The sequence below is a fragment of the Drosophila innubila genome, assembly GCF_004354385.1.
Source record: "Drosophila innubila isolate TH190305 chromosome 3R unlocalized genomic scaffold, UK_Dinn_1.0 2_E_3R, whole genome shotgun sequence".
Lineage (NCBI taxonomy): Eukaryota > Metazoa > Arthropoda > Insecta > Diptera > Drosophilidae > Drosophila > Drosophila innubila.
The window spans coordinates 25,911,776-25,930,685 of NW_022995380.1; the positions used below are offsets into that span (position 1 = coordinate 25,911,776).

The window sequence follows — 18,910 nt, forward strand, 5'->3', positions numbered from 1 at the left end:
ACATCTACATCTACATCAATGGCAACAACAAAGTCCGATGTCTGTCGAAGCTCAGCTTTCAACAGCGGGCGTCAAACGGAAGCCGCATTAGTTGCACAAAAAAAAAAGGAGAAAGAATGACAGAGAGAGATAGAGATAGAGAAGACTGAGTCAAAAAGTGATCATACAAAATATGTGTATCAGGTTATTCAAGCACTGGTCGACAAAACCTCATTTAAAGCTTTGGCTTCCCATTGAATTTTCTTGTAGTAAAAACCTTTATTTCATTTCATAAAAAAAAATTTGTAAATTATGTTTACAAATTTGTACGTTTTTGTTCAGCATGCTGAAAGTTCAAAGTTTATTTTGCCAATATTGTTGTATATTTATAAATGCCTGTGAACAATTAGTCTTCCACACAGCACATTTTGAAACTGTGCCAAAACGAAAAATTCACTTTCCCATCATACTCTGAGATATGGTTCGTTGCTAGCGTTGAGAACCATTAAAAGAGCTATATAATTTTTTATTTTTGTGCACAAGCATCATTAAATTTACAATTCAATGTAATAAATGTGTTTAACGTTGCACATATATTCTCTCTCGTTCACTCTCAACAATTTTGTAAACAAATTATTATTAAATTATTTTTACTTTGACAATTTTCAGCTAGAAAAGTTTGTTTGATGTACGTAAAATCAAATGTATTATTTAAATTTTAAAAGATGCACCGGACTCAGTAACATTCATGGGATGTCAGGAGGTGAAAATTTAAAATTGTATAATTTTGCAGCTGCAAAAAGTTTTGCAATTGCACCAAATTTATAAAGACATGCAACTGTCAACGCTATTTTCATGGCTGTCTGTCAAACAAAAAAGTTGCGCCAAAAGTTGAACACATAAATATAGCATAAACATATGTGCCTATGTGAAACTGGGAAGGCGTCCTTTTATTTTTAGAACAGTGCGGAACAGCAGGCATTTGTCACAGTGATTGTTTGCCAGTGTACCTTTTGTGCTAGACAGCACTGTATATATGTATATGATGTTCCAAAGTTTGAAATTTGTTGAGTTGCATTTATAATCTGACTTATATGCTCAAGCGCTTTCGTATTTGATGCAAAGTTTGCCGGACCTTGCACAACAGCCGAAATAGCTCAGTTGGGAGAGCGTTAGACTGAAGATCTAAAGGTCCCCGGTTCAATCCCGGGTTTCGGCAATAGAAATTTTTTTACTTTTCTTTCTTAGGTTTTTATTTATTAATTTTTTATTTAATGTAGAATAATTTAATGTATTTTTCTTTAAAGTCTTTCTTTTTAATTTTTTGTGATATGTTTATTTAATTTATTCCAAGCACCTTCATATCAATAATGCGTGTATCGAAACAGGTAAGGAAATAAGTTCAGACAGAGAATTTTCTTTTCCAAATTTTCCTTTACTAATTTCCCCAGATAACGTGTTTCCGTGGTGTAGTGGTTATCACATCCGCCTAACACGCGGAAGGCCCCCGGTTCAATCCCGGGCGGAAACATTTGGTCATTATCATTTTTTGCTTTTTACTGGTGTACAAAAATTACTATCTTTATCTTATTAATTTGATGGACTGTATTTCCTTAACGAGTACGCAATTAAAGTTACCAGGTATTCTCTCAAAGTCTTCCGATTTTATTTTAGAAATTATTGTGTCTGCATCAAAATTTTATTCATTTAGAAAATTCTATTTTCTGGTCATCACTGTCATATTTTTCTATACCTACCCCTTAACACTTTATCAAAAACTTCTAACTGCTATAACTTTGTCAAATCTTAGCCGATTGTCATGCGGAATATCATTTTGATCATTATTTGGCCTCTAAAATGATTCTGCATCAAAATATAATTCATTTAGAAAATTCAATATTTTGGTCATCACTGTCATATTTTTCCATACCTACCCCTTAACACTTTATCAAAAACTTCTAATTGCCATAACTTTGTCAAATATTAACCGATTTTCATGCGGAATATCATTTTGATCATTATTTGGCCTCTTAAATGATTCTGCATCAAAATTTATTTTATTTAGATAATTCCATTTTTTGGTCATCACTGTCATATTTTTCCATACCTACCCCTTAACACTTTATCAAAAACTTCTAACTGCCATAACTTTGTCAAATTTAAGCCGATTTTCATGCGGAATATCATTTTGATCATTATTTGGCCTCTAAATTGATTCTGCATCAAAATTTATTTTATTTAGAAAATTCCATTTTTTGGTCATCACTGTCATATTTTTCCATACCTACCCCTTAACACTTTATCAAAAACTTCTAACTGCCATAACTTTGTCAAATTTAAGCCGATTTTCATGCGGAATATCATTTTGATCATAATTTGGCCTCTAAATTGATTCTGCATCAAAATTTATTTTATTTAGAAAATTCCATTTTTTGGTCATCACTGTCATATTTTTCCATACCTACCCCTTAACACTTTATCAAAAACTTCTAATTGCCATAACTTTGTCAAATATTAACCGATTTTCATGCGGAATATCATTTTGATCATTATTTGGCCTCTTAAATGATTCTGCATCAAAATTTATTTTATTTAGAAAATTCAATTTTTTGGTCATCACTGTCATATTTTTCCATACCTACCCCTTAACACTTTATCAAAAACTTCTAACTGCCATAACCTTGTCAAATTTAAGCCGATTTTCATGCGGAATATCATTTTGATCATTATTTGGCCTCTAAATTGATTCTGCATCAAAATTTATTTTATTTAGAAAATTCCATTTTTTGGTCATCACTGTCATATTTTTCCATACCTACCCCTTAACACTTTATCAAAAACTTCTAACTGCCATAACTTTGTCAAATTTAAGCCGATTTTCATGCGGAATATCATTTTGATCATAATTTGGCCTCTAAATTGATTCTGCATCAAAATTTATTTTATTTAGAAAATTCCATTTTTGGTCATCACTGTCATATTTTTCCATACCTACCCTTAACACTTTATCAAAAACTTCTAATTGCCATAACTTTGTCAAATATTAACCGATTTTCATGCGGAATATCATTTTGATCATTATTTGGCCTCTAAAATGATTCTGCATCAAAATTTATTTTATTTAGAAAATTCCATTTTTTGGTCATCACTGTCATATTTTTCCATACCTACACCTTAACACTTTATCAAAAACTTCTAACTGCCATAACTTTGTCAAATATTAACCGATTTTCATGCGGAATATCATTTTGATCATTATTTGGCCTCTGAATTGATTCTGCATCAAAATTTTTTTCATTTAGAAAATTCAATTTTTTGGTCATCACTGTCATATTTTTCCATACCTACCCCTTAACACTTTATCAAAAACTTCTAATTGCCATAACTTTGTCAAATTTTAGCCGGTTTTCATGCGGAATATCATTTTGATCATTATTTGGCCTCTAAATTGATTCTGCATCAAAATTTATTTTATTTAGAAAATTCCATTTTTTGGTCATCACTGTCATATTTTTCCATACCTACCCCTTAACACTTTATCAAAAACTTCTAATTGCCATAACTTTGTCAAATATTAACCGATTTTCATGCGGAATATCATTTTGATCAATTTTTGGCCTCTTAAATGATTCTGCATCAAAATATAATTCATTTAGAAAATTCAATATTTTGGTCATCACTGTCATATTTTTCCATACCTACCCCTTAACACTTTATCAAAAACTTCTAATTGCCATAACTTTGTCAAATATTAACCGATTTTAATGCGGAATATCATTTTGATCATTATTTCGCCTCTTAATTGATTCTGCATCAACAAGAAGATCCTCTGGGCCAAGCACTCAGACTGGAGATTGTCGATGTCTTAGCAAACTGAAATAGCAACTTGGCAACTTGTGATACACAATCGGCGGGTTCTACACTTTTTTTGGGTAGTACGAAAATAAATAATGAGCAATTGGCAAGCAGCAATGTTTTCTATCTGTCTGGCTGTCTGTCAAGCATAAGAACGACAAACGTTTTAATATGCTTTTATTAGCCAAAGCGCTGAGAGGGATCCGCATCGGTCGTCGCCTGTCGGTCGGAGTAATTAGACTCCATTAGTGGCTGTGGCAGTGGCAGTGGCAGTCTCTTCCTTGAATCATAGACACAGACATATATCTACATAGAAATTGATGCAAAGTGCTCATCTCTTCTTGTCGCTTGTATCTGTATCTTTAGCTGTTTCTGCATTTGTATCTGAAGCCGAGTGTGAGTTATGGGCAACATGTGCTAAGGCACTTGATGTGGCGCTCATAATTTTTGCGCCATTAGAGAACTTGGTACATCAACTCATTCAAATGTACTTGAATGTCTCAAAATATGAGACGACGCAAAGCTAGAACTCATGGCCATTTGGCATCGCATTTGGATAATTTGTCGAGCAACGACAAATGACATGGAGCAGCCCAGAGTTAACATTCCCCAGTCGTACCCATCTTCTTGTATGCCACAGAGTGTGACACTCGGAGACATGTGTACAATTTGACAGTTTGATGCGCAACAAGATAGATTGGCTTACAGTGACGATGGCAATGGAGATGGAGATGGAGTTGGAGTTGGAGTCGACTCCAGTGCAGACATTACGCAATTTGAAACAACTCAAGCAAACACTTGAGATTGCCGCCTCAGGGATGTTGTTGGGTTGCTCCGGGCTGAGTGTCGACTGTTGCAGCAATATTAATGTTGTTTGTTTGCATTTCCAGCTAATGAAGATGTTGCAGGTGGGGGATTTCTATATTAGGCATTTGCCACATCAAGTGGCCTGTCAGTTAAGGATAGGTCAAGGTGTGGCAATACGTCGTTAATGCCGATCGTTAACAAAATTTAACTTTACAAATATACTCGTATAAGAAGGAATAGAACAAATACCCTTACGCAAAAAAAAATAAATTAAAATAAAAATCAATTTTATACTTTATATTTTTTATGGGTTTTGGGATTTTTGATTTTTTTTTTTCTTTTTCAAATACGAATACACTCGTTTCAAATACAATCACAGTTGACATCACAAATAATCACAGTATGCTATTTAGAGAATGATAAAGGAGTTATATGAACAATGGGTTTATAGATAGTACCTAAACGTGTAACGCAGATAGGAGACATGCGAATACCAGATAGTAATACACATATCAACTAAGCAGTTAAAATTATATTACTTTTCTTTATATAGAAAGTATAACGTCTTTTCGCATAGTAATTTATCATAATTTCATAAGATGCATAACATTAATCGGTCAAGTTAAGCGGGCTGATTCAGTGCAGGTGTTTCCTAAGGAGAATATTAGAACCTCCAGCGATCAAATGAGTCATATAAATTCAACACCTTAAATTATCTATTTCGAAGCTCCCCCGAGTAGCTGTTATCAGGGCTTAATTCCATGCGGAGTATACGAATGGGAATGTGCCGATGTCGGGACGAATGATTCACACAATCAGGTCTAGTCGTCATGTTATCTGTCGCCCAGTCGATGTAGTTACAATATTTTTTAACGTAAAAGATATGGATATGACAGAACTATGCTATCGCTTATAAATGGACAAGAAATTGTACATTTGAAATCAGTTTTGGCATTGCCTTCGAACCGAACGAACTCGCAGCGGTAAAAGCCAAGTGAACAAAACATGACAATAGGTCAATACCCGCGAGAGGTCACCATAGAGGTGATCAGTGATACTCGACATGAGAGTAAATTAAATGGCTGTTGTCTCAATAGGCAGCGACTTCATAATATCATAACAGGTGTGTTTACAGAAACTAAAAACTATGATAATATGATTTACAATTACATAATATTACATAAACAATGGAGGAAAAAGTATTTCATATTCGGTTTATATTTTTCCGGTCTTTTAGGCATGGTAGTGTTTTCCTATGGTGGCATGGATATGGCTCAAGGTCTTGGCTGGAACTTATACACAGGCATTCCCAGTTCACAGCAGTTTCAGTTCAGTTGGTTTATTGGCGTCATCATTGGAGCTCTTTTCGGATGCATGACTGTTTCGCATCTGCCCAAGATTTTCTTCTATGTAAGTAAAAATGTCAGGGAATATTTAGAGTTTTCAGATTCTAATTGCTAATATTTAATCCATCTAGTGCCTGGCAATTCTCTTGCAACTGATTGATGCAATCATCTGTGTGAGTGCACCTTACAATTACAATGCGATGGTGGCAGCTCGATATATTGGTGGCATAGGAATTGGCCTCATCACAGTGGCTTTTATCATACACAACTCGGAGGTGGCGCCAAACAATGAACGTGGCAAATGGTGTGCCGTGGAACAGTCCGGTTTGGGATTGGGCATAGCCGTTCAGGTTATTATGGACTCGATGTGGGATCCAGCTCTGCCGATTGGAAATAATCAAGTGCATGGCATTATTGGAATTGTATTTGCTATTGTTGGACTAGCCATATTAATTCTATCCGTGGAGTCGCCCATCTTCTATCTACGCCGGAATGATGCCAGGAAGGCAAACACTTGCCAGTGGGAACTGCTGGACAAGAAGGCCAACACAGAGGACTGCAAGTTGGCCTTCGAAGAAAACAATCTCTATGTGGCCGAGGGCACAAGTGAGACCTTGATCCATGAACTAACTGTTGCCATGGTGCCCTTCTTCAAGATGTTCCTGTGCCGCTGCCTTGTGGCATTCAGCTTCTCGTTGCCCCTCACCGACACAATCATTACAAGCACCCTTGCTTGGCAGGGAACCATGTACAGCTGGCCGATCATTGTGTGGAGACTACTTCGCTGGATTGGAACACTTATCGCATTCTTTATCATAGACAGGCTGGGAAGAAAGTTCCTTTCCATGCTGGGACTTATATGCATGGCAGGTCTAATGCTCGGCATGGCGGGCATCTATAACAACTTATCGATTGTTAACTACCAAGTGCAAATGGGGCAAGTGTGCCAGATTTGCATGGCATTCCAAATCTTCGCCGGCATGTTCGTGTCCAGTACTCCCGTCTACCTGGGTGAGGCGTTCCCCTTGCGCATTAAGCCCTACCTCATTGCTGCGATTGTGATCATGGAGCAGTTGATTCACATCATCGTGATTGTCACATTCGGGAGAAATGGCAACTTTTACCAATACTTTTTGGGTGTGGGCATTGTCATGGTTATATGCTTCCTCATCCTTCTGGTGATGCTTCCGGAGACTCGAAACATGACATTGCGACAGGCAGGACATCGCTTTCGTCGTCTGCATGATGTATTCGCTCATTAGCCGGAGACATCAATAAAATCGAAGCAAGAAAGCTCTACCTCAATAAATACTTATAGAATTCACATGTACAATACTAATTTTAAGAAAATAAGCGACTCAAATGTAAATAGTTTAGTATATATTACTATTTAAGTCAAAACTTGAAATAAATATAATTTATTTTGAAATGCCCAAAATGAAAACTTGTTTTATCCTCTCGATTTACATTTTACTTTACTTTAGGTATTCTAGTAAAGTTAGATTTTTAATACATTGTTTTTCAAATCGTATTTTTCATACACTATCAATTCGAAGGTTTCACTTTTAAGCTTCATTTATTTTTAGAAATATGAATTTAAATGGGGAAAATTTTTTTTTTTTTTTTTTGGGGTAATTATGAAGATAAGGAGCATGCCAATAAAAATTACTATTGATAAGCCGACAACATGTTGAGCAAATGTTATGTTTGACAAATTTAGCGACAACACAAAATATTTGATAGTATTTTGGTAATACTCTAAAAGATATCGTTTGAAATATCAGATTTGACCGGTTAAGTTAGTAAAAAACTAATAGCCTAGGTCATGGTAAGATAGTAAATAAACAGATTTTCTTCGATTAGAACATTTAGATGACAACAAATGAATACGAAAAATTCTGATTCAGCTTTGGAAGAATAAAAGAACTCAAAGGTTTCAGTGAGTCAGTAAATTGATGCGGTAAGGGACTTTTCGGCCACTAACGAATAAACGTGTTTCATAAAATTTGGCAAGCGTTATCGGAGCTCATTTTTCATTTGCGGCCTACGTATGTGTATAAGAAAAGCCGTTCCCATGAATCACGCCCATATCTGACCTGTCAACAGTAGCTGGCCCCTCAGAGTATTGGAAAAAGACTACCCAGATAACTACAAATTGATTAAAATATACATAATTTTATCAAAAAATTTTTGTTAGAGATATCGATAACATAAATACTACCAAAATTTTACGATTTTAGCTCAGTTACGAACGAACCTTTGCCATTGGCAGTTAAAGTGAATAAAATGACGACAACCTATATAACTACGGGTCAATCGGGTCAGACGACCGTCATTACCACAGGTCCAGGGCAACCCCCACAACCCACCTACATTGAGGTCATCGAAGATCCAAGAACCTCACAAAGCTACAATCGTTGGACAAATAGGCACAGTGCTCACACTGCGACAATCGGTAAGTTCGACAGAGATCAAAGAAAAACAATAAATTCCAAAGGGATAAGAGATATTTATATAATTTATAATATTAAAGGTCAAAGGTCAATATTAAATATAAATATCAAAGGCTCGAAAAAAAATAATTACATAAATTTTATGGTTTTCTAATATGATGCAATTATTTGAGACTTCGGATTAAAACAGGTCATATTTAAATCTTCAAATAAATTTAAATTATCATCAAAATATTATTTCTTTTAGAATAAAAATTTTATTAGTTCAATATGTAAAGAAAAATGTATAACAATGCAAATATTTTTTGTATGAAATTCAGCCAAGGTTCGAACCCAAACTTTGGGTTCACGGATATATAAATTAATTTGCGAACCGAACTCCATGGTTCGAACCGCCGAACCGAACCTTTAATAAAATTTTTGAGGTTTGCAGCCTTGATTATAATTCATATATAACATATTGTATACCATTTTCTAATCTTGATTGTGATCTCTCAGGAATATTGTTATTTACCTATGGCGGCATGGATATGGCCCAAGGTCTGGGCTGGAATTTGAGTTCAGGAATAGCATCCACAGCTGAGTTCGAGTTTAGCTGGTTCATTGGCGTTATCATTGGAGCTGTTGTTGCTGCTCTCGCCATGACTCACATACCAAAAAGAATATTTTATGTGAGTAATTCAAATAATTTCCATACAATTTCCACCTAATGGTTGTAATCTCTTCAGATTCTAGGCGGTTTGATGCAGCTCATCGATGCAATCATCTTTGTGAGTGTGCCTTATGAGTACAATCCAATAGTGGCAGCTCGTTACGTTGGTGGAGTGGGTTTTGGCCTCATCACTGTGGCCTTTATCATACAAAATTCGGAGGTTACGTTGAGTAGTTCCCGTGGCCTGTGGTGTGGCTTGGAGCAGTATGGCTTGGCCCTGGGATTACTCACTCAGGTGCTCATGGATTCACAGTGGGGCACTGATGAGAGTGTTGGCAGCAACCGGGCACATGGCATTATTGGCATTATCTGTACCGTTATAGCAACGGCAACCGTGGCCATGTCCGTGGAGTCGCCCATCTTCTATCTGCGCAGGAATAATGAAGACGCAGCGCGAACCAGTCAAACGCAGCTGTTGGGCTCAAATGCACCAACTGAGATCTACAATGCGATCTTTGATGAGGCCAAGCGCTATGTGGCTGAAGGTAACAGCATGAGCATTGGCGGAGAACTCTCATCCTCCGCAATGCCCTTCATCAAGATGCTCTTCTGTCGCTGCCTTGTGGCCTTCACCTTCTCGGTGCCCCTCAGCTGGTCCATGCTGATCAGCACGGTTGTCTGGAAGGCCAGCATCTTCAGCTGGCCCATGATCTTGTGGAGCATTCTGCGATTCGCTGGCGTTGTCGTGGCCATAAGCATTGTGGACAAGCTGGGACGCAAGTTCGTCTCGATTTTGGCGCTGGTCTGCATGGCGGGTCTAATGCTGGCGATGGCGGGCATCTATTCGGACAATAGCTACTTAGTGAGCCAATACTATATGTCTGAAGTATCCAAAGTTTCAATGGCGTTCCAGTTCTTTGCTGGCATGTTTGTTGTACCCACGCCAACCTATTTGGCCGAGGCATTTCCAATGCGTGTCAAGCCGTTCCTCATTGGCCTCATTGTTTGCCTCGAGCAGGTGATCCATATTATTGTCATTGTCACCTTCGGCCAAACCTATGATTGCCTGTACCAATACTTTATTGCTGTGGGCATTATCCTGGTTGTGGGTCTGCTCATCTTCGCGGGTCTTATGCCGGAGACTCGAGGATTGTCGCTCCGACAGGCGGGAAATCGTTTCCGTCGAGTACATGATGTCATGTCCTACTAAACAGCAGCTTTAATTGCTGTATTTATATAACTAAACAATTATTGTTAAATTTAAAGCATTTTTAGGTTGAATTAAAGAATATTACACTTTAAAGTCTTAAGTCTTTTATTGTCAATGGTTAATAAAAAGAAGAAAGAAAAGTTATCTTTAAAAAACCTATGCAGATTTTCAAAATAAGTTTGTACTTTGAACTTTATGTGTGACTAAACAAAATCGGAATCCCTGGCAAAGCTTACTTGCAACCTATCAAAACAGTAGCTGATCAAACGGAGCTATCAAAGTGAAGAATATCTATATATCACATGATAATTACAATGAACACTATCTATAATAAGATACTGATATCGCAGGCTTTTTATCCCTATAAATAAACCCAAATGAGTTCGATTGAGTTCAGTTATAGCGCAGACTTTCAATCGAACGAGTCGCAACGAGAGACATATGTATAAAATTTAAGAAAAATGACACCAGCTTACGAAAACTCGGAAAAATTACCTCCGACTCAAATAATGTACGCAATACCGGAGAAATTACCCCCAATTCAATATGCGAACCAGAATCAGTCAGCTTATATAGCCACAGCTCCTCCAAATCCACCACAAACCACCTATGTGACGGTGATCAACAATTCAATGCCACGAAGAACACGCTGGCAACAACGTAGGAGTAATACCATTGTGTCAGGTAAACATAAGAACACAAGTATGACATTGATAGCATGAATATAGTATACTATATATATATATATATATTCAATATACATACTAAACATACACAAAACAAGAATTATTACATACACAAAGTTTTCAAAAGAACATTTTGTGACTATTTTTAACGATAAGTGATAACGCGTTATCATTAAATCCCACATTTAGTTGCAAAGCTTAAATTGGTCATATTTTGATATCGTGTTTGTAAATTTGTTGAACTTTAAATGTGTGTCTATTTGACCCGTCAAAAAGAGTAGATTGTATATAGTATGCAATAATATCTAATACTTCACGCAAGAGCCAAAAATTTATAGATTATATTTAAGTTATTTAAATAAAATAAGAAATTTAAATTCATAATTATAATATACAAAGTGATCGATGCAACCTACTGTAACTTTAGTGAATTCAAATAATAAATGTGTGTAAGTTACAATAATTACAATGTCTTTAATCAATTGCTTTTTGTTCTAAATACATAACACTTTGAATTAAAAATTAAGTATAGTTTCATTTATGTTACAGCCATGTTTGTGTTTATATATGGCGGAATGGACATGGCTCAGGGTCTAGGCTGGAACATTGAACCAGCCACATATGAATTCCAATACAGTTGGTTTGTTGGCGTCATCATTGGAGCTGTCTTAGCAGCTCTGTCTGTGACTCATGTGCCCAAGTGGGTTTTCTATGTGAGTAGTAGATCATATAATAAAAGATAACCCTGTTTAAATGATTACTATGCTTTAGTCCTTAGGAGCATTGCTGCAGTTGATCGATGGAATTCTATTCACAAGTGCAGCGAGCAACTACAATGCAATTTTAGCAGCTCGCTATATAGGAGGAACGGGCATTGGACTCTATACAGTGTCCTACATAATACACAACTCGGAAATTACCACCAGCAAAAATCGTGGCATATTTTCTGGCATTGAACAGTACGCTTTAGCTCTGGGAATTGCACTGCAGGTGATCTTTACTGAAGAGTGGAGTCTGAATTTGAATTCCGGACTCAATTTGGCACATGGCATTTGTGGTATTGTATTTTCCCTTCTTGCAATGGGCTTTGTTGCTTTTACAGGCGAGTCGCCAATTTTCCATTTGCGCAAGAATAATGAGGAAAAGGCACGATCTTGCCAATTGTGTTATGTAAACATCTCGGCGCCTGCGAATGCTTTCAATGGGGTCTTTGATGAGGCCAAGCGCTATGTGGCTGAAGGTAACAGCATGAGCATTGGCGCAGAACTTTCATCCTCCGCAATGCCCTTCATCAAGATGCTCTTCTGTCGCTGCCTCGTGGCCTTCACCTTCTCGGTGCCCCTCAGCATGGCAATTTTAGAGAGCACCATGATATTAGAGAGCTATCTGGACTGGACGGTTATTGTGTGGGGTATTCTACGTTGGATTGGCGCATGCATTACTCTCGCCATTGTGGACAGAGTGGGTCGCAAGTTCACCTCGGTGTTGGGACTACTCTGCATGGCGGCTCTGATGCTGGCCATGGCTGGAATCTTTGCAAACGGATATAATCAGATTAATGTGTATTACATGACCCAGGTCTATCGCATATCGATAGCATTCCAGTTCTTTGCCGGCATATACGTTCCCTGCACTTCAATCTATCTGGGAGAAGCGTTTCCGATGCGTGTCAAACCCTATCTTATTGGCCTAATTATATGCATCCAGCAGGCGATCCACATCATTGTGATTTTCTATCAACCCCTATACTTATACTTTTTGGCTGTGGGCATTATCCTAGTGATCAGCATGCTACTCTTTGTCGTACTAATGCCGGAAACTCGAGGCCTGACGCTCCGACAGGCTGGCCATCGTTTCCGTCGAGTACATGATGTCACGGCCTACTAAGCAGAAGCTTACTTCAAATTATAAAAACTGGTAATACAATAAAATACATCTATTAAACTTGTCGTTGTTTATCTCCACGACTTCTACAAGCTGCAGGCACATTGCTCATACGCCTCGTCGACTTCCGCGTAGCACAACTCGACCATAGGATACTCGTTACTTATTTCAATATATATAAAAGTACTTTAAAGAAATTACTTGTATTACTTTGAAAACAATAAATCGCCATATCTACCGTTCTACTTGTCTGATCTTGATGCGATTCAGTGGAATAATAGATAATATTAGTAGATAACGTTAATAACCATAAAAACTGTATTATCTTAAAAACTGCGGGTGTGGTGGTTTTTCGCGATTTGCGGGGGCGTTCGGGGGCGTGGCTTAAATTTGAAACAAACTTGATCTGCGTGGAGTACATAGAAATTTGTGTGCCAAGTTTGTTTACTCTACCTCTTATAGTCTCTGAGATTCTTTTGTTCACACGGACGGACAGACAGACAGACGGACAGACGGACAGACACACTTGGCTATATCGACTCGACTGTTGATGCTGATTAAGGGGTCGGAGAAGCCTCCTTTCACTGTTACATACATTCCAACAAACACATTATACCCTTTTACTCATTTTTTAAGTAACGGGTATAATTAGAGTATATATTAGTCGAGCTCCTGTCAGAAATTTTTTTATTCATGCAGCTGTTTCAGTTTTTTGACTTTAACTGAAATTTATGCGTTCTCGAATTTTTAATGCTGTTAATTTTCACACAACGCAGCGAATTAAGACTATTTTTATAAGCCTTGCGGTCGTCGAAGTTTTTTCTTCTTCTCCTCGGTTCTCATATTTTTTTTATTTTTTACTTTATTATGATCTAATTTATGTCTCCGCTGGATGTGCGAGGGGATAAACTTCCTTAGTTTCTGTAAATTATGTGGCGCTGTTTTATACTTGTCTTATAGTTTATTTGGATCCGACTGATCGGCACGTGCATCAGTTTTGACTCATTGCTGGCGCTCTTCTGAAGTTTGTTTGAAGGTAAAAATGATGTTTTTAATTTGCTGCCAACATTCTATATGTGTCTTTATTACACTTTTATGGCTCAGATACATTTCATGCATAATTAAATATGCTTCTCCCATCATTTCTGTTGGCAACAGCTGTTACTTCAGTCAACGCAAATACAGAAGTTGCTGAAACTGTCAATTATAATTAAGTAGAAAGTGGCATTCACAAATGGTTTCTTAGTGAGGTGAATTGAAGGCAGTTTATTGATGCAGAATTAATTGATAATATACATAGGACTTGAAAAGAATGCCGAGGAAAAGATTTCAAATAGGATTTTCCCATTGTTCAGGCACAACAAGAAATAAAATGCATTACATGAATCACAATTGAAATTATCGTGGCTTGTTGTAAGACCAAGAAATCAGCCCATTGCAATGCGCATAAAAATGGCATTAAAATATCTCAAGATACAAAAACCTAATGAAGGAATGGCAATAAAGGACAATTGCAACAGCATCAGCCATCAGACATCAGTCCGTAGATAACTGGAAAAAGTTTTCAATGCCCTTAAATGGTGAACGGTCCAACTCACAGATGCTGGCCAAGATAGGGGCAATCTGTTGGCCAATTGAATAGACAAGCTGCAAAATGCGTGCAAAAATGTTGTCTGTCTGATGTTTTTTCTTTCCCAGCTTTCCCAGCAGATTTCCCAGACCAACCACAAAGTGAATTAAATGCATGTTCATGATTTTGCACTTCAATTAATCGTGTCCACATTGTCACCACAAATTCACGACGTTTCGTGAGGAGGTGACAGGTCAACCCTCAAAGGTGGTAATTTCATCGTATCGTCTTCTCCCCGTGGTTTCTTGGTTTCCTGTTCCCCCCTTCATACGCTTCTGTGTGTAATTGCTCGTAAGATGCAAGCGGGTCGCATAAAATTCAGTCAAATGGAAAGAATCGAATGAATTTGGTCAAGAAAAACTGCATTTAATTGGCCTAAAGTGCGGCCACACGGAATCGCATAGAAATTGCGTTTAGCTGCCGTAAATTACCTAAGAAAATAAATTCCAAAATTGCATTTGCATTATAAAATAATTTCGATGTTGCGAGTACTTAAGGATTATTCGCAGTGATGTGATGTGTTTAATCGTTTCCTGTATTTTATGTGGTCGTAAAAGAAGCACTCTCAATTTGCAAATTAGATTCTCTAAAATCAAAATTTAACTTACTTGATATGTATTCCAAGTTGTATTGTATAAATCTAAAAACAAAAGCAAAATTAATAAAATTAGTTACGAAGTAATTTGCAGAGAATTTAGTAATATTGAATAAGCAAAAAAATATTTTCTATTTAAAGGGGTTTTATTTAAATTAGGGTTGAAATTCTTCAAAATGTTTTCGTGCAAGCGTTTGTTCCGCTTTATTTTTTTTTCTCCCCAACAAACCTTTAAAAAACAAACTGCTAATTTATGAAGAAATAAAATAATGAAGACGGAAAAACAGATTTTTTTCATAAAACAACAACTGTAGCCCCAATTAAAATAGACCTACGCCCTGTTGAAGTTTGTAACATTGCTTGAGAACTTGCGTGTGTGTACTTAATCGAATTGTAAAAGTTTAAAACATTTGAACTTTGTCTAATTTGGAACTGACACAATTCGCACCTGTCTCAAACGAAATGTGGAAAAACAGGCAATGCGAGCCTTGAATGATTGATAGTTCAACTGAGTGACTGTGTAAGTGCGACTAAGTGAGTGAGTGAGTGAGAGAGTGAGAGAGTGAGTGAGTGACGAAGTTTGTAAAATGTTGACAGAGTCCATGACCCGACACACAAGCGCTTTCTTTGCCTACAAACATCTCCATCTGTCAGCTGTCAGTTTTGCACGCTGACAGGCTCTGAACTTGGTATTTTAATTGAGTTTCAAATTCACAAGCACTTCGCGTAGTTGCAACTGCAAATTAAGATTTATGCGAGTTTTCTTGAGTCACTTGCCAAGAGTGTTAAACCTTATTAGATATATAGTATACACTGGTATAAATCAAGGAAAGTGTATGCCAGTTTCGGTGTTTAGTTGTCATGTTGGTAGTTTAACTTTTATTGAACAAACAGCAGAAACAGCAACTGGCGTGTTGAATTGCTTTTTATGTTTGTATGGCTGCAACGCTGCGTATGCGCAATATGCCTGCCCCGACTCGCCTTTAACCCAATTGGCTTTGCCAGCCGTTAGTTTCTGTTATCATTAACACCTTTTGTTGCCAGTCGAGTTTGGCACACATGTAAATCAGAGCAAGGGTTCTCAAATCGAATGTCGAAGCAGTCGACTTGACAACCTTGCCCTTCTGCCAAATCTATAGAAAACAAATAAAACTAATAACTTGGCCAGAATGATAAGATGCACGCATTGCGTATACGCAGTGTGTGTTCATGCGAACAAACACAATAAAAAGATTGTAAATACATTTAAGTGAGCTACGGAAAAGTGAGTGGCTCGTTCATCGGTTTGTTTGTTTCTCGCTAACTCGTCAAACACATCGACACAACACAATCATGTAAATAAACATTTCAAGTGCAAACAGATAGAGAGAAAAAATATATATAAACTGTTTTGATTGCAGGTAAATACTTAACGTGAACGAGACAGCAGACAAGCAATGTTGCAGCCTCTTATTATTGATAGCTGTCCATTTATCATGCCGACTGTTTTATCTATATTTCCACCGCCCCCAGTCAAGTTCATAACATTTGATAAGCGCACCAAAAGTCAATGATCTTATGTTTGAGGCCAACTAGGAAAATATTTCCTATTGCCCGTCATTAGCTCATCAGGCATATTAGATTGCGCACTGCGCTGTTAATAGTATCGTATGACGAAGGAACAGGTGGTTGCATGATTTCATACTCGGTACATCCCTTGAAAATTAGCAAAGGGAAACAAATATAAACAACGGAATAGCAAAAATGCTATAGTTAATGCTTTACTGGCTAACGTTGGAAGGTGGCTTGGGTATCGAATGGTTTAAGTTACGCCTGAATAGAATCAACGATTATTAAGTTAGCAAAAGCAAAGTAAATTCTATAAAAAAACTGAATTAATATTGCTATCTCAAGAATGTTAATTATAGAGTGCGACAAATCAGCGAAACTTTATTCACAATCTTATTAATAAATGTATCGTTCTGCATATTACTCACAACCAGATATAAATCTGTCAAGCATTTTATAAATAAATGTAAACGACCTATATTAATTTATATGAAAAGCTAGCCAGTCGAAGTCCGTGTTTTCTTATATAAGAAATATTACTTGTATAGAGTTTGGAAAATAAGTTGAGAGCAGTCGTAAAACAACCATCCTATTCTATCCTGTTATTAAACAAATTACAATAACAATTTAAAAAAAAATCTTCCATCTTAAATCACACGTTGAAAATCTACTCTATGTGGGAGGGTATGGTAAATAAAAACGTAATTATTTCAGCATTTCGTCAATTCCATAAATTCTACTTTATGAACACCCAATAATAGGGTATATAAAAGCAATAATTTACTGTCACTTCTGCGCATAAATAACAATCAACGGCAAATTTGGTTTTGCAATTGTGGCAATTTGCAATTACAATTGCAACTGGTTATTAATTGATTTAACTATTGGGCCACAATAAAGCACAAAGTTAAATTAATTATTCAATATTTACAACTCATTGAACATTGGAAAAAGGCAGTGAAATTATTTATGTCCCGGCTATTATTGTGTAAATGTCATGTTCGTAAGTAGTTGCCGGCCTTTTGTTAACAGCCTGTCATTTGTTGCTAATGACAGACCCGACAAACTCGTAAATACATTTCTATACCCACATTCATATTCACATGTTTGGAAGTCAGTTGAAGGGAGCACGACACAAGAAGTTGAAATGCCTTTGGTTTACTTTATGGATTTCGTTTGTCGATTTTCGTTTCTACCTTTTCTGTTTTTGACTTTGACAAAATGCTGGCATTTATATTATATAACATGCACAAAGAGCTAATAGTTGCGGGGTCTCAACAAGATATGGTTATGCTTTGATTCTATATTTGATTCAATTCATCACAGCAATCTGAAAGACTTTCAACTTTAAATACTAAAAGTAAAATAAAATGTTGGGTCTATATTACATTTTTAGGCTGTAAACTGTGTAAAAATTAAAAACTAGTCACAAAAATAATGAGATCTGTGCTAAAAAGAATCAATAGATGTATAGTCGAAAGTATAGTTGGGTATCTGCTCCTTAATTTACCAACTTTAATGCTTTTGGTTTATTTTCCTCTTAATAACTATATGACCTTTAGAATAAACAGACGACTTAATGACTATATTAAGATCGAAAATTGCATAGTGTATGAAAAATATATTTATAATGTAAAATTTTATTGGAAAATTCCTATTTCATTTATGACAACTTACTCGAGTTCTAATTGATTTCCTTTTATGTGAAAAAAGAAAGAAAAAATGTTTGTTTATAAAAATTACAAAATCTATACATTTTTAAAATATTATTAAGACGGTACAACCATTTGCTAGTAATTACCGCTTATCCTAAGGTTTTACCTTAAGACTTGTCTATTGAATAAATAAATATTAAGACTGTATTAAATTTTTTTGTATGCATCAATGCAAATCAATTAAACTTAATGATTTTCCAAACAAAACTAATAATTACGGTTTTCCAAAGAATTTTAGAACGAAATAATGAAGAAAATAAACATTTTCTGATTCAATGCACATACGAATCATTTATAATTGTTAAATACCTTAGTTTTTGTTGTTGCAAAAACCAATGAAAAATGTGTGAATTTAGCGTGAATTGCATGTGTTGAAAAGCAACAAAGCAATCGATCGGATGTATATATTATATATGTATAACAATAAATGTATGTGGCGTTTACTAAATGATTTTAAGCGTGGGGCATTGTGATTAATGATTTCAAATAATTTACGCTGAATTAAACAGAACCTAAAGCGTGCCGCCTTAAAGGTTCATTGAAAAAGCTT

General features: G+C 36.2%; 4 protein-coding genes and 2 non-coding genes across 7 annotated transcripts in view; 5 read left to right on the forward strand and 1 right to left on the reverse strand.

Annotated features, from left to right (window-relative positions):
• The window catches only part of LOC117789627 (extracellular sulfatase SULF-1 homolog), a 31,803-nt gene extending 16,661 nt beyond the window's left edge, over positions 1-15,142 (reverse strand). For both annotated transcript variants that reach the window (XM_034628682.1, XM_034628681.1), the window contains exon 1: positions 15,111-15,142. The gene's annotated coding sequence lies outside the window, so the exon portion shown is untranslated. The remainder of the gene's footprint in view (positions 1-15,110) is intronic.
• Positions 1,126-1,198, forward strand: Trnaf-gaa. The gene has a single exon. It is a non-coding gene; the product is annotated as a tRNA-Phe (tRNA).
• On the forward strand, positions 1,438-1,510 carry Trnav-aac. Its single transcript has one exon. It is a non-coding gene; the product is annotated as a tRNA-Val (tRNA).
• On the forward strand, positions 5,573-7,425 carry LOC117789631 (putative polyol transporter 2). Its single transcript, XM_034628685.1, has 3 exons — positions 5,573-5,764; positions 5,879-6,051; positions 6,119-7,425. The coding sequence occupies exons 1-3, from the start codon at positions 5,647-5,649 to the stop codon at positions 7,247-7,249; spliced, it is 1,422 nt and encodes a 473-aa protein (XP_034484576.1). The 5' UTR covers positions 5,573-5,646; the 3' UTR covers positions 7,250-7,425.
• LOC117789630 (D-xylose-proton symporter-like 1) lies at positions 8,251-10,395 on the forward strand. The gene is made up of 3 exons (XM_034628684.1): positions 8,251-8,442; positions 8,939-9,111; positions 9,169-10,395. The coding sequence occupies exons 1-3, from the start codon at positions 8,274-8,276 to the stop codon at positions 10,300-10,302; spliced, it is 1,476 nt and encodes a 491-aa protein (XP_034484575.1). The 5' UTR covers positions 8,251-8,273; the 3' UTR covers positions 10,303-10,395.
• LOC117789628 (D-xylose-proton symporter-like 2) lies at positions 10,700-12,986 on the forward strand. The gene is made up of 3 exons (XM_034628683.1): positions 10,700-10,986; positions 11,538-11,701; positions 11,760-12,986. The coding sequence occupies exons 1-3, from the start codon at positions 10,764-10,766 to the stop codon at positions 12,873-12,875; spliced, it is 1,503 nt and encodes a 500-aa protein (XP_034484574.1). The 5' UTR covers positions 10,700-10,763; the 3' UTR covers positions 12,876-12,986.
• Positions 15,143-18,910: the final 3,768 nt, after the last annotated feature.

What these genes read in the sequence shown, in the direction of transcription:
- LOC117789631 (XM_034628685.1), top strand. Translation starts at nt 5,647, where the DNA reads ATGACAATAGGTCAATACCCGCGAGAGGTCACCATAGAGGTGATCAGT. An exon ending in ACTTCATAATATCATAACAG is followed by an intron (nt 5,765 to 5,878) that starts GTGTGTTTACAG and finishes CCGGTCTTTTAG; the next exon opens with GCATGGTAGTGTTTTCCTAT. An exon ending in TGCCCAAGATTTTCTTCTAT is followed by an intron (nt 6,052 to 6,118) that starts GTAAGTAAAAAT and finishes TAATCCATCTAG; the next exon opens with TGCCTGGCAATTCTCTTGCA.
- LOC117789630 (XM_034628684.1), top strand. Translation starts at nt 8,274, where the DNA reads ATGACGACAACCTATATAACTACGGGTCAATCGGGTCAGACGACCGTC. An exon ending in TGCTCACACTGCGACAATCG is followed by an intron (nt 8,443 to 8,938) that starts GTAAGTTCGACA and finishes GTGATCTCTCAG; the next exon opens with GAATATTGTTATTTACCTAT. An exon ending in TACCAAAAAGAATATTTTAT is followed by an intron (nt 9,112 to 9,168) that starts GTGAGTAATTCA and finishes TAATCTCTTCAG; the next exon opens with ATTCTAGGCGGTTTGATGCA.
- LOC117789628 (XM_034628683.1), top strand. Translation starts at nt 10,764, where the DNA reads ATGACACCAGCTTACGAAAACTCGGAAAAATTACCTCCGACTCAAATA. An exon ending in GAGTAATACCATTGTGTCAG is followed by an intron (nt 10,987 to 11,537) that starts GTAAACATAAGA and finishes TTTATGTTACAG; the next exon opens with CCATGTTTGTGTTTATATAT. An exon ending in TGCCCAAGTGGGTTTTCTAT is followed by an intron (nt 11,702 to 11,759) that starts GTGAGTAGTAGA and finishes ACTATGCTTTAG; the next exon opens with TCCTTAGGAGCATTGCTGCA.